General features: G+C 39.3%; 1 protein-coding gene across 1 annotated transcript in view; it reads left to right on the top strand.

Annotated features, from left to right (window-relative positions):
• Positions 1-16494, top strand: part of IREB2 (iron responsive element binding protein 2) — a 33501-nt gene extending 17007 nt beyond the window's left edge. Inside the window, exons 8-22 of the mRNA XM_089538567.1 lie at positions 190-329; positions 1179-1350; positions 1808-1908; positions 3635-3751; positions 4268-4427; positions 5168-5303; positions 6875-6959; positions 7416-7572; positions 8117-8241; positions 8405-8509; positions 9281-9423; positions 9888-10035; positions 10123-10245; positions 11410-11595; positions 12613-16494. Coding sequence (XP_089394693.1) covers positions 190-329; positions 1179-1350; positions 1808-1908; positions 3635-3751; positions 4268-4427; positions 5168-5303; positions 6875-6959; positions 7416-7572; positions 8117-8241; positions 8405-8509; positions 9281-9423; positions 9888-10035; positions 10123-10245; positions 11410-11595; positions 12613-12723 — 2009 coding nt within the window. The 3' untranslated portion in view covers positions 12724-16494. The remainder of the gene's footprint in view (positions 1-189; positions 330-1178; positions 1351-1807; positions 1909-3634; positions 3752-4267; positions 4428-5167; positions 5304-6874; positions 6960-7415; positions 7573-8116; positions 8242-8404; positions 8510-9280; positions 9424-9887; positions 10036-10122; positions 10246-11409; positions 11596-12612) is intronic.
• The last annotated feature ends 503 nt before the right edge of the window (positions 16495-16997 follow it).

Raw genomic sequence — 16997 nt, 5'->3', positions numbered from 1 at the left:
AGTTTCTACTTCTTGTTTCAAAATTTTTAAATAGAAGCTGACTCAGTGTTCAGATCTTCTAACTGGGAAGAGAGTTCATAATCTGTGCAGAAGATATTAACTTCAGGCAAAACAGATTCTTCAAACATCATAACATATAATTAATCAATTCATTAAGAAACTGTTAAGTGGTGTAATTTCTCTTTTCAGGTGTGGGAGGAATTGAAACAGAAGCGGTCATGCTAGGATTGCCAGTCACTTTCACCTTGCCTGAGGTAGTTGGGTGTGAACTGACAGGCTCAGCCAGCCCGCTTGCCACATCAATTGATGTAGTCCTGAGCATTACAAAGGTAACTGGGAGCTCTCTTTGTTGCCAGACAGGCCATGGTATTGTGCAAACTCTACTGGAGGTGAAATGTAAAGTCTGGGTTTTCTCAAGTTACAGTGTTCTTATGAGTGGTTTTACAAGGCTTCACGTGTAGTTAAGCAAGGGGAATTTGTTACTTCCTTCTTGGGGTGAAACAAATATAGGGAAGAGACCATAGGTCAGTGGTAGCGAACCTGCACTTTGCATGCAGGGGGCATGCAGCTTCAGCCCCTGACATCTTCAGGTAGGCCTGGAAAAAGCCCTGGAGAACCGATGCCAGTCATAGGGAAGGGAGTACTAACTATTACTTGGGCCACAAGTTGAAATTAATCACAATAAGCCATCAATTCAAGCTCCATCCACAGATGTTAGTGCCACTCTAAGCACATCAGTCTCAGGACTGTCACAGGTTAAAACAGATACACAAACAACATCATACATTTCAACCCTTTGCAGTACCAGATGTAGATGTGCCATATTTCCATGTTTAGCAAGCTCTCAACAAAGGTCAGTTGAGATCCTGTGGATCAACCCACCTTTTGAAGGAGTAAAACTTCCAAAAGCATTGGGTTTTTCCCAGACTCTTAACTCGTGCCGTCTAAGTAACTACACTGCTTGTTGGTGTCCCAATATCATGCTTAGAAAGCATGGAGCAAGGACACACATTGGTCATCTCTTCCTTGCATTCCTGTGTCATTTTCATGATAGAATTGTAGTGCTCGTTTGAAAATCTTGCTGTAGAGTTTTCCCATTTTCCCCTCAAAATGGTGTGTATCTGTCTGCTTATGTATCTATGCATGGTTGTATTCATGCTCTCTCTTTCTCTCTCTAGCAACTAAGGCAAGCAGGGGTGTCTGGAAAATTTGTGGAGTTCTTTGGTCCTGGAGTTTCCCAGCTCTCTATAGGTGACCGAACCACAATAGCAAATATGTGTCCAGAATATGGTGCTATTTTGAGCTTTTTTCCTGTAGATAATGTGATGCTGAAGCATTTGAAGTATACAGGTAAGGCTGACATTAAGGGTTTCTTAAAAGTTCACACAGGAACCAGTTGCCTAAAGCAGTGCAGTATTTTACAGTGTTTTGTGGGAGGATCAAAAATTTCCCACATGTTGTTATAATTCATCTGTCCTATTATTGTCTTATCTATCTGATAATGTGTAATGGTTATTTGGGAAGAAAATTTGTATAATTTCATTCAGATATTTTGAAATGCTACAATTAATCCTCACCTCCCCCCCCCCCCCAAATCTTTGTAGAGAAATTGGAGGGGGTTATTGTTTGAAGTAACAGATGCTTGTGAACCTTCCAGCAAACTGAGTTAGGAAAGATAGTCAAGTTTGTAGAGTTCCAGACTTTTGTTGTGTAAATTGTATTCAGGTGATCTGCTATGTTGTCTGTCAGCAAATTGTATTTTTGCCTAGGTAATGCTTTTTCCTATGTCATCAAATATTTCTCGTAGGCTTTGATGAGGCCAAGCTTAAGTCCATGGAAGCATATCTTAAAACTGTGAAATTATTTAGAAATTATCAGCTTCCCACTGAAGAACCAGAATATTCCCAGGTAATTACAAAATGGACTTGCCTCCTTCAAAATTTCTGTAGCTTGTGTCTGTTTTGATTTATGTTCTTTTCTGAAGCCTTTGCCTCTTCATTCAAGGGAATTTTTTATTCCTCCTAAGAGAGAGGTTGATTCTGTATCCAACCAATTTTCCATTCTCTATTTTTTCACATATATTTAGGTTTGTTGCTCTCCCCTATTTACCTTGTTGTTGTGTGCCTTCGAGTCGTTTCCAACTTATGGCGACCCTAAAGCCATGGGGTTTTTTGCACGTTTCTTCACAGGGCGTTTGCCATTGCCATCCTCTGAGGCTGAGAGAGTGTGATTTGTCCACAGTCACCCAGTGGGTTTCTATAGCTGAGTGGGGATTCAAAGCCTGGTCTCCAGAGTCATAGTCCAACGCTCAAACCATTATACCATGCTGGCTCTTTACATTACAATGCTTCTCACATTAACAGGAGCCCTGGTGGTGCAGTGGTTAGATGCCTGTACTGCAGCCATTCACTCAAAACCACAAGGTTGCGAGTTCAAGACCAGCGAAAGGGCCCAAGCTCGACTCAGGCTTGCATCCTTCCGAGGTCGCTAAAATGAGTACCCAGACTGTTGGGGGCAAATTAGCTTACTTGCTAATTAGCTTACTTGCTGTTCACCGCTATGATCTTTGGAATAGCGGTATATAAATAAAACAAATTATTAATTATTATTTGGCAAATAAAAGACCTATGAATGGTCAGGAGCGGCGCGGCTGAGAAACAGCTGCTGTGGGCTGTCATCTTTAATATTAAGTATCTTTAGCTCTTTCTGTTCCTGTGATTCTTAGAGCTCCTGAAATATTTTTTCAGATATACTAAAAGTCTCTTTCCTTGTATACTACACTATACATCTATAATAAATCTTATCTTTGTTTGCATTTTAATTGTAAAGTGCTTTGGTAGTAACTCTTGGCTGAAAGGCAGAGTCCAAATAGAATTTCCCCCATCTCCTAAAATTCTCATTTCCTAGTTAGCAAGCATAAATCTCAACATGTCTCCCTGACATTCCCCCATAAATAATGCTCTTGTTTGACACTTGTTGTGATTTAAGATATAATTTCTTTAGGAAGGGAGATGGAATCAGCTGTGAGAAGACTTTCACCCACCATATTTTACCAGAGTTGCACAATTACTGTGGTTTACTGTGATCAAGCAGCATGACAGTGAGTAAAACAAATCAGAAATGAGGAGTTTTGTGTGACATCTGTACCCACGTTCCTCATTTGTTGCTCTCTAGTGAGTGAAGCTTGTAAACCAGGAATGAAGCAGAATCTGTTGCTGGCTTATGAATCTTGGCTTTGAGAGCAAAAATTAGGAGCTTGCATTCGTATTACACAAAATTGACTATTTCTGGTTTGTTTTACCCACTTTTGCAAAAGGAAGCATAAAATGGAAATGAACAATGAAATGATGAACAATGAAACAAAATGGAAATGAATGCATCTTTTACGTAATATATAGTTACATTCCTAAATTAACTGGCTTTTACACAGTCATGTATAGTTTTAAAGAATTGTGCTTCTCCTTTTGCCAAATGGAAAGGTAACTATTCCAGTTTGTCTGCACAATGTGATTTTCATAATTTCCTAAACCACCTCTCATTGAAAAAAAGAAGCTTGCTGTAATATTGAATACTTGACATATGTTTGGTGATATAAATTGTGCAATCATTATTAACAAAGTATTTTGTCCATCAGATTATACAAATAAACCTGGAATCAATAATGCCCTATGTTAGTGGTCCCAAAAGGCCACAGGACAGAGTGGCTGTTATGAATATGAAAAGTGATTTCCAGACTTGCTTAAATGAAAAGGTATGTGCAGTTGAAATAAAAGCAAATGTTAAGTTCTTGCATTTTTAAAACAAAAGCATCATTTCTTTTATGCAGGGGAAAAAACCCACCTCCTTTGATTGTCATGGGATTTTGCTGGGAAGGTATGACTTACCAAGTGTGGTATTTCAAAATCATAAGTAACATCTAGTGTCAGCTTCTCAGACTGAAAACTGCAGCAAGTATGAGGGCTTGAAAATATATTCTTGCCCTCTACCTGGAATACTTCAATTCCACTATATACAAACCCAAGTATTTGGATTAGTCCACACATTAGTCTCCTGTACTAGAAGTATTTTAGTACATACTGTAACATACCCCATGCCAGGCTTAGACAGAATTAATGGAATAGTTAATTCTACTTTCCTTAAATCAATGGGCATGCTGTAACTTGATTTTGAATTCCTAATCACCAGGATAGAATTTCAGGATTTCCCTTGTCTAAAGAAGATTGCAATGTTATGTGATTGTGTTTGCAATAACGTTGTGGTCTTACAGGTTGGGTTTAAAGGCTTTCAGATTCCAGCTGAAAAGCAAAATGATGTTGTTCCTGTTGAGTATGAAGGAAATGAGTACCAGCTGGCTCATGGATCAGTTGTCATTGCTGCAGTTATCAGCTGTACAAACAACTGCAATCCGTCTGTAATGCTAGGAGCAGGTATGCTTCATCTTGTATCATTTACTTTTTTCTTCTTCTTGTTATCTCAATAAAGCTGTAGGTCAAAAGCAAGCAAGTCACTGTCCTGTTAATCTTGTAATTACAGAGAGCATACAAAAGAATATTTGCCAGTGTAGCTACAGCAGTTTCTTTTCTTTAAAGCAGTAGGTCCATGGTGATCTTTAATACTGGTGACTGAAGACGGCAATAATGCCAAAATGCTTGTGACCCTTGTTACATTGAAGAACTGTTTAGATCTATGGTCATCAGTCTTCCTCCAGTTAAATATTCATGTGCAATTTTTTCAAATATATGGACTATTGGTAGTTTCTTAGATTTATTTTAACTCTTTAATATTTGTTTGTTGCATATGCATTTATTTATTTACTTCCTGACTCTATCTGTTTTCCTATTACATTTCAAATGCCTGAAATTGTACTGTAGTAGTTGTTTTCTCAAGCAAATCCCCTTTCAGTTGCTTTATTGATTAATTGTCTCTAGTCCTAGTTCTCTGCAACACAGCAGATTTAGCACATTTTCAATATTGAGCACCTGGCAGAGACAGTTGCTCTTTAAAAGGGAAGTTTTGTATCTCAGCGACTTCTCTGTGCATAGGCTGCAATCTAAACCTGTTGTTTTACCTGCTGTAACAATTCATCTGCGCTCAACACAATTTTGCCATTTAGAATGCTTGTTGTTCTTTGTCTGGATTTTTAACTATCTTTTCTATTATTCATTAGGTTTGTTGGCCAAAAAAGCTGTTGAAGCTGGTCTGACTGTTAAGCCTTACATAAGAACTAGCTTATCGCCGGGCAGTGGAATGGTCACACATTATCTCAGTTCTAGTGGTGTTTTGCCATACCTCAATAAACTTGGGTACTGACTCTTTTGTTCATCTATGTACTGTTTTCAAAGGGTGTACAAACAACACAACACGTTTCAAATACTATCATAGAATCATAGAGTTGGAAGAGACCAGAAGGACCATCCAGCCCAACCTCCTGCCATGCAGGAAATCTCAATCAAAGCATCCCTGACAGATGGCCATCAAGCCTCTGTTTAAAGACCTCCAGGGAAGGAGACTCCACTACACTCTGAGGGAGTTTGTTCCACTGTTGAACAGCCCTTACTGTCAGGAAGTTCCTCCTAATGTTGAGCTGGAATCTCTTTTCCTGCAGCTTGCATCCATTGCTCCGAGTCCTAGTCTCTGGAGCAGCAGAAAACAAGCTTGCTCCCTCCTCAATATGACATCCCTTCAAATATTTAAACAAGGCTATCATATCACCTGTTAACCTTCTCTTCTCCAGGCTAAACATCCCCAGCTTCCTAAGTCGTTCCTCATAGGGCATGGTTTCTAGGCCCTTCACCATTTTAGTCACCCTCCTTTGGACACGTTCCAGTTTCTCAATGTCCTTTTCGAATTGTGGTGTCCAGAACTGGACACAATATTCCTGGTGGGGCCTGACCAAAGCAGAGTGGCACTATTACTATTTCCTTTGATCTAAACACTATACTTTTATTGATGCAACCTACAATTGCATTGACCTTTTTAGCTGCCGCATCGCACTGTTGACTCATGTTCAACTTGTGGTCTACTCGGACTCCTAGTTTCATTCAGCCAGGTGTCCCCCATCCTATATCTGCATTTCATTTTTCTGCCCTAAGTGCAGTACCTTACATTTCTCTGTTGAATTTCATTTTGTTAGCTTTGGCCCAGCTTTCTAGTCTATTCAGGTCATTTTGAATTTACATCCTGCAATTTGCTGCTACTCCTAATTTGGTGTCATCTGCAAATTCTGTCATCCAAGTCTCATTGATAAAGATGTTGAATAGCACTGGGCCCAGGATCAAGTAACTACAAGGACAAGGGCTGTGATGATAGGCTGGAAAAGCATTGTGTAGCTTCTGAAATCAGTATTGTGTAGCTTACAGATTTCTTAGCAGTTGATTCATTTAATGAACATTGTGCTGTATGGACAAAGCATGGGTAATCAGTTCAAAAGTCCAAAAGAGTTCCTGCAGAACATGTATTTAAGTTGTGTGGTTCCAGAACTCATAAATATATATTTTAAAAATTGTGACAAGAAGATTCTCTTATCAAGACATGTTCATAGGGACATAATTACCTGCCTTATTCCATGTCAGATTATTTGTCCATCTAGGTTAGTTGTCCATCTGCAGTTCACCACAGTCTTGGATAGAGAATGGTCTTTTTCCACCTGTTATCTACCGGTAATTGTTTTGTCTTTCAACCCCTGGTATTGACCATTTAAATCTAGGTCTTCAGCATAGAAAGCATTTGGTCTATAACAGGGTTGCAGCCAAAATTCTAGTTTTAGAATGCTTCTATATATTTTAGGGAAACTTCAGGGACTGAATTGCAATAAATACATGAATGAAAAACTAGTGCCCACCAATAAACCACTAAATCTTGGTTTTCATTTCAGATTTGAAGTCATTGGCTATGGATGTTCCACATGTGTTGGGAATACTGCTCCTCTGCCAGAAACCATTCAGAATGCAATTGTTCAGGTATGTTTAAACAACTGAAGCATAGCAAACATTGGATTTTCCTGACTGATAAGGAAAAAAAATGAAATGCTTTATTCAACAGCATAGATTTTCCTCTCAGCCTGGTCACTTAGCTTTTCAAATTGCTGTGTTCTGATGGTGGGCATTTCTTTACCCAATGTGCATGCCACAGATGATATGTTCACCTGATATTATGCTATATTTGTTGCTTCAGTATTCTTTCCCTAATTAATATGTTGATGCTGTGGGGCTCCAATGACCTTAGGAAAGAGTCTGTTGTCATCTGCAGGGTTAAAGTCTTGTTGACTTTTGTTTAATCCTGGGTGGTTTATCATAGGCAGTTTGGGATAATAGGACATCCATAGGCTGCCTTTGGCTTTTCCTTTATTGCAGATAAATTTAACTAAATTATAACAGTTGAAAGAGTGAGAGAAATATGTGTTTTCTATCTTTCAGGGTGATTTGGTTGCTTGTGGGGTTTTGTCAGGAAACAAAAACTTTGAAGGCCGTCTCTGCAGTTGTATCCGTGCCAACTACCTTGCTTCACCACCTCTTGTTGTTGCTTATGCTATAGCAGGAACTGTGAATATTGATTTCCAGACGGAGCCATTAGGTAACTATCTGTATGCTTTCAGCTCATATTTAATAGAAGGCTTGTGTTTTTGTTTGCAGTACTTGGTGTGCTCTACCTATTTGAAACCAAAAATTTATCTAGTATTTGGAACATCTAGGGGGTGGGGAATCTGTGGCCCTCCCAACATTGTTGCAGTGCAACTAATGTTAGCCCTAACCAGTTTAGCCAAGTGTGAGGAATGATAGGATTTGCAATAGAGCATCTTCAGAATAGCCACATCCCTGGTCTAACGTGATAAATTTCTTCATCCCTGGTCTAATGTGACACATTTTGGCCTCGCATCTGCTGACCAGTAAAATTTCTATTCTGTCTTCCTGCGTCTGCTAGCACAAAAACAAAGCTATCTTCTGTAACCATTTTCAGAAACAGTCTCTACACTAAATGACTTGTTTACATGACAGCTATGGAGACTGTGTGCATGTAACTTTTTTGTGTGTTTCAAAGTCAGGGTTGGCAATATTTTAAAGAAGGGTCAGTGTTTTATGTGGCACTTCTATTACCTATATATAAAATCTTCGCCTAGGAGTCAGTCCTGATGGGAGAAGTATCTTTTTGCATGATATTTGGCCAACGCGGGAAGAACTTCAACAGATGGAAGAAGAGTTTGTAATAGCATCCATGTTTAAAGAGCTGAGGCAGAAAATGGAGGTAATTGTTCCAAATAATACTGATTTTGGGAGGTGGGAGGGCAAAAGGACTGAAACTGAATTAGCTGAAAAAGAGCAGTTACAGATAAAAAGACAACATATTGCACTTCATTTTGGGTTGTTTGCTTTCATTTTATTAAGTGGCTGTTTTTGTTGTTTTGCAGAAAGGAAACAAGCTATGGAACTCTTTGGAAGCTCCTGAATCCATTTTATTTACATGGGATTCAAAGTCTACATACATCCGATGTCCTTCATTTTTTGATAAGTTTGTACGTATGGTAACACTAGATCTGTTCATTTGAGATTTGCTGAATCTAAGCAATACTCTGCTTGTTGGTTTCCCAGAACATTTATGGGAAATAGTCTTCCAGTCTATAAATAGACTTTGGGAAATATTCTTCCAAGTTGGGCTGATTATAAGGTATAAGTATCTGCTTTGTGATTTGTGCAACCCATTTTCTGAAGGTTAATAAAAAAAAAGACTTACTTTTGGAATCAAAGATATCTGAATTTAGGAATGTGTTTCAAGTATGAGGACTGGATGGAAATCACAATCCTTCTACACATAAATCTGTTCACAATTTCTGTAAGGTTGCTTCATTTCAACAGAGTAATTTATAGTCAGGGCCAGGGGATATATTAGGGTTCTGCTGTTTATACTTTTATTGCTATCATTTGGTATGTTATGAATAAATTCACTACCAAGTCAACAAAATGGATATATTCAGCAAACAATATACAGCTGTACATGAGCCATAGAGTCTCAGCACTCAGCGTACTATATTACTGCTATTGTTTAAGAATTGGACGTTAGACTTCATTTCCATTCCACTTTGGCTCATCCATTCAATTACCAGATTTGCATCCTGTCTTTTCCTATGCTACCAGATGGACATTCTGGTTTAATTTGACAGGACTGCTTATTGTTTCATTACCTCCATCTTTGAAATAAACTGAGTTGTACCTAGCCAGCTATGTTTTCACCTAACCAAGTAGTAAAGTAATGTAATCATTTGTTTATTTACCTTTTCACCTAATAGGCCAAAGACCCACTTCCACCCCAGTCCATTGAAAACGCACATGCCTTGTTGTACTTGGGAGATTCTGTAACAACTGATCACATTTCACCTGCAGGAAGCATTGCAAGAGGCAGTGCTGCGGCCAGATACTTGACAAACAAAGGGTGAGGACCTTCAGAGGAACCTTGGGGAACATGAGGGATGAGGATTCAGCTCATTATTAAAAATGGCTTTATTCCAGAATTTGCTCTTTAAAGCAGATAAACACTATGTACCATAACTATAAAGTAGGTTATTAAGTAGGAATAACTGAATTTCTTTCAGACTTCTGGTCAGAATTTACTGTATAATCTCTATATAGACAATGCAGTGTCCTCCTTAACGCAGAGCATTTGCAGAAATACCACTTGGTGTACCGATAATTAGGCAGCATTATTAATGCATACATAGAAAATAATGGTGTCCATGCCTACAATTTATTTCTAATTAGCATATGATGTATTAGAAGTGATGTAAATGCACACATACACGTATATATTTGAGTTTCAGGCTTAACTAGGATTTTAAATCATGCTAGTGGGCAAAATCCACTTCCAACATTTAGATTATCTTCTGTGGTCTCTTGTAGCCTCACACCCCGTGAATTCAATTCATATGGTGCTCGACGGGGCAATGATGCTGTGATGACAAGAGGAACTTTTGCAAACATCAAGCTTTTAAACAAATTCATTGGGAAACCAGCTCCTAAAACTGTCCATATTCCAACAGGACAGATGGTAAGAATAATTGTTCAGACACGAACATTACTGGGCAACTGTTGTTGGGGGTGTCCCATAATCTCTCTCCCATCTCCTCTGCTACAGTTGGATGTATTTGATGCAGCTGAGTTTTATCGGAAAGAGAACATACCTCTGATCATCTTGGCAGGCAAGAAGTATGGACAGGGGAGCTCAAGAGATTGGGCTGCAAAAGGACCTTTTTTACTGGTACGTTTACATATAAAGTAAATGTAAGTTTTAGGAGTGTTCATTATTTCAGGCTGCACAGTTCCTATTTGGTTATTTTTCAGTTTTGTAGAACTTAACTACCAAGGGCTTGGAACCATGTTTGGCCATGGAAATCCACTGAGTGACCTTAGGCAAGTCATACTCTCAGCCTCAGACAATCCTGTAATGCCTTAGGATTGCCATCAATTGGAAACAGCTTGAAAGCAACAACAACAGAACATAACTGTAACAGTCTGTTTCTTGAAAATAATGTTTCATCTCTACATTTACAAATTGGGACCACATTTCAGAAATTATAAGCAACTTAGTCAACTACTTAAAATAGGAGTCATTATCGTTTCTGCACTTGGCAGTTTATTTCAGAGGCAATAATGATTCTGGCTGTACCTCTCTCTTTCCTCCATTTCTTCACAGTAATGTCTACTTACATTTTTAGCACTTCTATCCAAATCCCATCATTCTGATGAACCCTAGAGTTGGAAGGGGCATCATGGGCTATTAAGTCCAGCCACTTGCTCAGTGCAGACTCTTCAGCTAAAACATCCCCAGCAATGGCAATAGCAAGAACATCTCTATACTGCTTATCAGTGCACTTAGGCACTCCCTAAGCAGTTTACAAAGTGTCAGCTAATTGCCCCCAACAATCTGGGTACTCATTTTAGCGACCTCGGAAGAATGCAAGCCTGAGTCGAGCTTTAGACCTTTTACTAGTATTGAACTTGCAACCTTATGGTTTGTGAGTGAGTGGCTGCAGTACAGGTATTTAACCAATGCACCAGCAGGGCTGGTCATCCAGAGCAGGCAACTGTCCAGACCCTTCTGGAAGGAGACTCCACTACCTCTCTAGACAATTGGTTCTGTTACCAAACCTCTCCTACTGTCAAGACATTCTTTCTAAGGTTCATTCAAAATCCATTCTCCCGTAACTTCAAAGCATTAGACCTGGTCCTATCCTCTGGGACAGCAAAGAATAGACCTGTTCCTTCCAGAGGGTAGGTCCAAATCTAATTATTTAAGGGTAGAGGCGAGCTTCATATTTCATATTTCTCAATTTTCAGTTTTGAGATGACATCCCCAGCAATTTAGTATTACAGAAATTTTGGAAGATTAGACTGTCTGAACCAGATATTACTATTTCTACAGGGTGTCAAAGCAGTTATCGCTGAAAGCTATGAGAAGATCCATAAAGGTCATTTAATTGGAATGGGCATTGCTCCACTTCAGTTCTTCCCAGGTGAAAACACACACGTTTTGGGCCTGACAGGCAAAGAACAGTTTTCTATCGCCTTTCCTCAAGAGCTATCCCCTGGAATCATCATAGACGTAAAGGTACCTCAGCTTGACTTCTCTGTACAGACAGGTTGTAATATTCATGCCATAGTTTATGTAACTTGACATTTCACCTTACAATGTCCTGGTTTTTAGGAGTCCTTTTGGGCTTGGAATTCAGCAACAAAACAAGCTTTAGAGAAGTGTTCTGAGAGCAGTATAAAAGATGCTGTGCCATGCTATCAGAGGCGATTGATAAAGAGAAGGCTTGAATCATGTTCATTGGAATAGTAATAAAATGTAATTGGGGCATATTGTAGTCTTCATTTCTTATGGCGCACCATCTTAGATACATGCAGAGCTATGCAAAGGCAAGGCACAGGCAGCTAGCTACCTTGGATAGCAGAATAAGCAAATAGATCCAACTCATTGGAGTAGAAAATGAGGGTTGCCTTTTCTGACTAATTAATGTCCAGCATTAAATACTTTTGCATTGCCACTGCAGTAAGGAATAGAAGCTACATGATAACATCATGCTATTGTAGAGCTTGGAAAAATGTACATTTTTGAGCTGCAGCGCCAAGAGTGTCCCAGCCAATTTAAGTTATTTTTCCATGTTCTCTGTGCTCTGGTGCATCTTTGTTTCAGTGGGGCTTCCCCACAGTACCTTTTGTTCAGCATAGGGCTGGGGCAGAGCTAGCAAGAGGAAATGTATTTGGAATTTCTGTTTCTGCAGTAAACTTTTCTCCTTGTAATATATACAGTGGTGCCTCGGGTTACGAAATTAATTCGTTCCGCTGTCAATTTCGTAACCCGAAAGGCTTTCGCAAGCCGAATCCCCATAGGCGCTAATGGGGAAAAGCCGCTTTTTGGTGCGAAATCGCGCCGAAAAGCACCAAAAGTTTTTTCGTAACCCGAAAAAACTTTCTTAACCCGAAACAGTTTTTTTAAATTAATTTTTTTCGTATCCTGAAAATTTCGTAACCTGGGTAATTCGTATCCCGAGGTACCACTGTACTTATCCTGTTGGAATAGAATCCTGACTGATTTGTGCCTCTGCTTTTTCCTCTTTTTAAGACAAATACAGGTAAAGTATTTCACGTGCTCGCCTCCTTTGACAATGACGTCGAAGTAACATTATACAAACATGGTGGCGTTTTGAACTACATGATTCGAAGGCTCTTGTAGAGCCCTGTTCGCACACTGGGGAAGGTGCGTAAATAGGCCAACCCCCTGAAGGCTTGTGCAGACCTCACCCTGTTGACGGAACTGTATACAGTCCCACTGCGCTCAGATAACTTCGTCCATGGATGTAAAAGATTGTGAATTGTTTTAGTGACTGCAGCAAGATCCTTCCAGATTTTAAAATAATACTCAAATGGTGCTATTGACATTGCTAAAAAATTGACGTGCGTGTTGTGAAAAAGAAGCTGTAAGTATGGGGGGGGAGGGGAGGGAGTGGGTTGTCCTAGAGCATTTTGTAAATAAATGATGTGAAACCCTGAAACTGAATTGTGGTGAAAATTTTAAGCAAGATCACAACTTTTAGTTGTATTTACCCTTAGTTTCGGCACCTTTTCACTTTCTATTGCTGCTTGTTGGTTTGAGAGCAGCACATGATTTGGAATTTTAACAGGTGGGTAGCTTCTTTTTTGTTCGGGTGTCCAGGCCCCTGGAAATCCAAAGTCTGCTATTAGCCACTGGCCTTGATGAGTGTGTTGGTTGTAGGTTAGAAGGCTGAAGAAATCCCTACATAGTAGACACAACAATTTTCTTTAAGCGGATACTCTTGAAATATGTTGGACCACAGCTCCCATCACCCTAGCAATCATGTCTCCTATCCTTCATTGGGTGGGGATGATATGAGAAGCAGTCAGATGCCTGTGGCGGGTGTAAAAGTGGGGAAGACTACTCTGTGAGAACAAAAGATTTTTCTTTGAAGAACGCAAACCTTGAAGACAAAACATCCCATTTTGAAGAATTTGTATTTGCAAACAAATAAGGTTGCAGCATCCACTCTTGCTTCATTCAAAATCAAGATGGCTTTTGATGAGTGATTGTCAGGGAACTTAACTACATTAACCTGGCCCCTTGCTGAATCAGCTGAAACCGTAACCTTGTCTCTCACCCTCTCAGTCTTTCCTGAGTTTGCCTTTTGCAATGAAGAAAAGTAGATAAAAGAATTGAACAGAAGTAGCTTTGTTTGTGTGCCACAAAAACAACAACCAAGGGTCCTAGTGGCCACTTAAGAATTAATACAATTGGAATAATTTTTTATGGACTGCAGCCTGATTCATCAGATGCATGGAATACTGCCTCAGTTGACAGACACACACAGGTTCCCTTCACCCAAACAAGTGTGTAAATAACTGCTGAGGGAGCAAAGCACTCCATGTATCTGACGAAATACCATAGACTGAAGTTGCAATAGCTTATGCCAAATAAAACTTCTTAGTTTCCAAGATGCCACTAGACTCTCCGCAGATAAAAGAGCAGTAACCTGTGCTCACCATCACCAAGGTTTGAGATGGTTCTTTTTAACTAGTCTATCCTTTCTCTGCTTTTAGTAAGTGATCAAAATTAGCTGAAATCTTTGGCCTAAAGAAGATTGTAAATAATTGACTACTTTGCTCAGGCAGTTTGTGGCCCTTTCCCCCCTATTAACCAGACAGGCATCCATTCTTCAAAAGATTCTTGCATTCTAGCCCAGACTACCTATTATATCAGTGTCATGTCTCGTAACATTTGACTGTCTCAATGTTGCTATAGGAAACTTTCCTTGATAAAATTTGGTATATTTTGCATCTCAGCAGGACAAGCAAAGCAGGCTGGTGAGTTTGTTGGGTTCTATCAGACCCTTCTTAAAACACTGTACCCTAAAAATGGTTCTCTTCATGATGCAATCTGTGGCAGTTACTTTATAGTGAGAAGCAAACTATAATTAAGAATTACCTGTGGCAATAATTTTACAGAGAGCAGCAGACTATAATTAAGAATTGCCTAATTCATGTACACAGTATAGTCTTTCTTCTACTCTGGGAATTTTGCTGTAGAAAAAAAAACTGCCCTTGGTAATTAAAAACTGAGTTTCAGAGTATTGTGTAGAGAAGCCATTTAAAAAATAAGCCTGATGTAATAGAATATCTAGTGAATATTATATCACATAAAGTATCCACTGACTTCTGAGTTGCAATTTGGAAATTAAGTTATATGGGGTGGATAGGGAGGTTACATGGCCTGGAAACGTGTTCATGTCCAGCACTTTGGTTTGAGGTGGACACCCATCTCTGTTACCCTTTTGAATCCCAGTTACTTTTCATGGGGGGGGGGGGGGCAATAAAATCCTTAAGCCTGCCTTCCCCAACCTGATGCTCTCTAGATATGTTGGACTTTGATGGAAATTGCACTCTTAATTCATCTGGAGGCTCCTGAGATGAAAAGGACTGTTTTAACCATTTCTCTGTGGAATTGCATAGATTTTTCCCCTTTTAAACATTTTTGGATCAGTATCGTCTATAAAATATCCGCAAGGCCATCTGTGCCCCTTTCTGTCACCTTACAGCCATTTTTTTTTCTTGATTAACTGTCAATAAATACACTGACATCTCTTCTCTGCATTGTTCGTGTTTGAAATACCTGGCAAAGTCATTCTGGCCTAGTTATCCTTGATGTCATGGTATATTCTGCATCTTAAATAGGGAAAGCAAAAGAAGGATCCTGTATGTGTAGCAATCTTTTAATTAACTTTTCCAGTCTAGTGAGACTTTCTCTGTTGTTAATGCAAGTGGACATTCTTCCTGACTCTCAAAACTTGCTTTCCTAAGCTGGTATGCCTTTAAGGGACATATCTGTTTTTGCCTACTACTGCTCTGAAAACAACATTCATACATTTTTCTGGAAGGCTCATTTGCATCTGCAGCTTGTGCACAAGCATATGTTCCCAAATCTAGTAGAGCTTCAGACACAGAGACAGAGTTCTGATGGTATTACAGATTGAATGCCCTTCTAAAAAGCTTCCATCAGTACCCTGACATTGATACTTAAGCTTGAACTTTCCTTTAAGTGGACTATTTTCAGATCAGGTCCAAAGAAGGTGTAGTTGTTTCCCCAACAAAGTACACTATCTTTCTGCTTTATAGGCCCACATGATGTGCATGACCAGCAAGGCTAGAGCTGGCTTTCTGATTTTGGCAAAGTGATTTCATGTGAACAGGGCTCTTTTTTAAGTCAAAATTCTGCCAGGAGTGGCCCAATGCCTCTGTCATTCCTTGGGTTCCCCCTTCCAAATGTCAAAGGATTGTGCTTTCCAGGCAGTAGGTCCTATGCCTTTGAACTCAGTAGGACAGACTTCACAGTTAAGATGCCTAGATTTAGGATGTGTATCTGAAATTTTGGCACAGTTTATTCTAGTTTTCAGTACCTGCCAAAGGCAGAGGCAAGTTTTCTTCCTGCAGCTTTCCACAACCTGAGTATTACATTCTCCTTTCCTGTAAGATGCTGCTGGTTTGCAAGAAAATGATGTGTTTGAATTGTATCCATCTTTTAGCAGTGACAAAATATATATTTCATTTGGGCTTGGTGTGGATTCATTAGTTAGCTGATACTAAGTACTACAAAGAAACTGGAACTGTATTTTGTCTTTGCCATCTCCCTTTACATTAATTTATAAGAGCATTTATATTCTAATCCTCTGAAAAGCCACATGTTACCAAATTTGGGGGAGTGTTGATAAATTATACACCCGCAAAATGATATAATCACACTTTATTAATCACACTTCAGCAATTGCAAATGAATGTTCTGCTCTTTTCAGCCAACGTAACAATATGTAATGGTTTTTAAGCTGATTGACAAGTATTGTATAGAAATCTTACAAGACAAAAAGTTCTGTTTGCTGACCATTGTGCATAAAATGTTTAACTGATGTAAATTATTTTTAATAAAGAAAATTGTACCTTGCGTCCGCATTGTGTTTCTTATTGCATTTCTACATACATCGAAAGACCATGGTAACAAACACCAACAGTATGATTATGGAAGGACGGCTAAGCAATAGTCACCAATCCATCAATCTCACGTTCTCCCAAGACATACATTGTACATTTGTATTTAAGAGACTGTTCTGAGCTCACAGTAAAATAGGAGCTGTGCCAGATGCCATGCCTGCAGAGGACAAGGCACTGCAAAATGGAGGACATTCCAAAAGAAAAGCTAAAAACATTCATGTAAATTTGTGCTTTTTAATCATGCTCAAAAGGGAGGACATTTTGGAATTCCTCCAGGACAGTAGGCTGAAACACAGGACCTGCTCTGGAAAAGGAGGACTTCTGGTCACCCTGGTTGCAGATAAGGGGGGATAATATTCCTAAAACGTCTATAGAGGCCAGCAGAATTGAGAAGCCTGGTTTGTATGGTGCATTATGCTGACCGGTAGTCACAGTTTGGAAATGGCAATTTTTGGG

The sequence above is a fragment of the Sceloporus occidentalis genome, unplaced genomic scaffold (assembly GCF_023333645.1).
Source record: "Sceloporus occidentalis isolate IW3139 unplaced genomic scaffold, rSceOcc1.0.p SCAF_9, whole genome shotgun sequence".
In the NCBI taxonomy this organism is placed as follows: domain Eukaryota; kingdom Metazoa; phylum Chordata; class Lepidosauria; order Squamata; family Phrynosomatidae; genus Sceloporus; species Sceloporus occidentalis.
The sequence above is the reverse complement of the archived record's forward strand: the minus strand, read 5'-3'. Positions and strand labels throughout refer to the sequence as shown.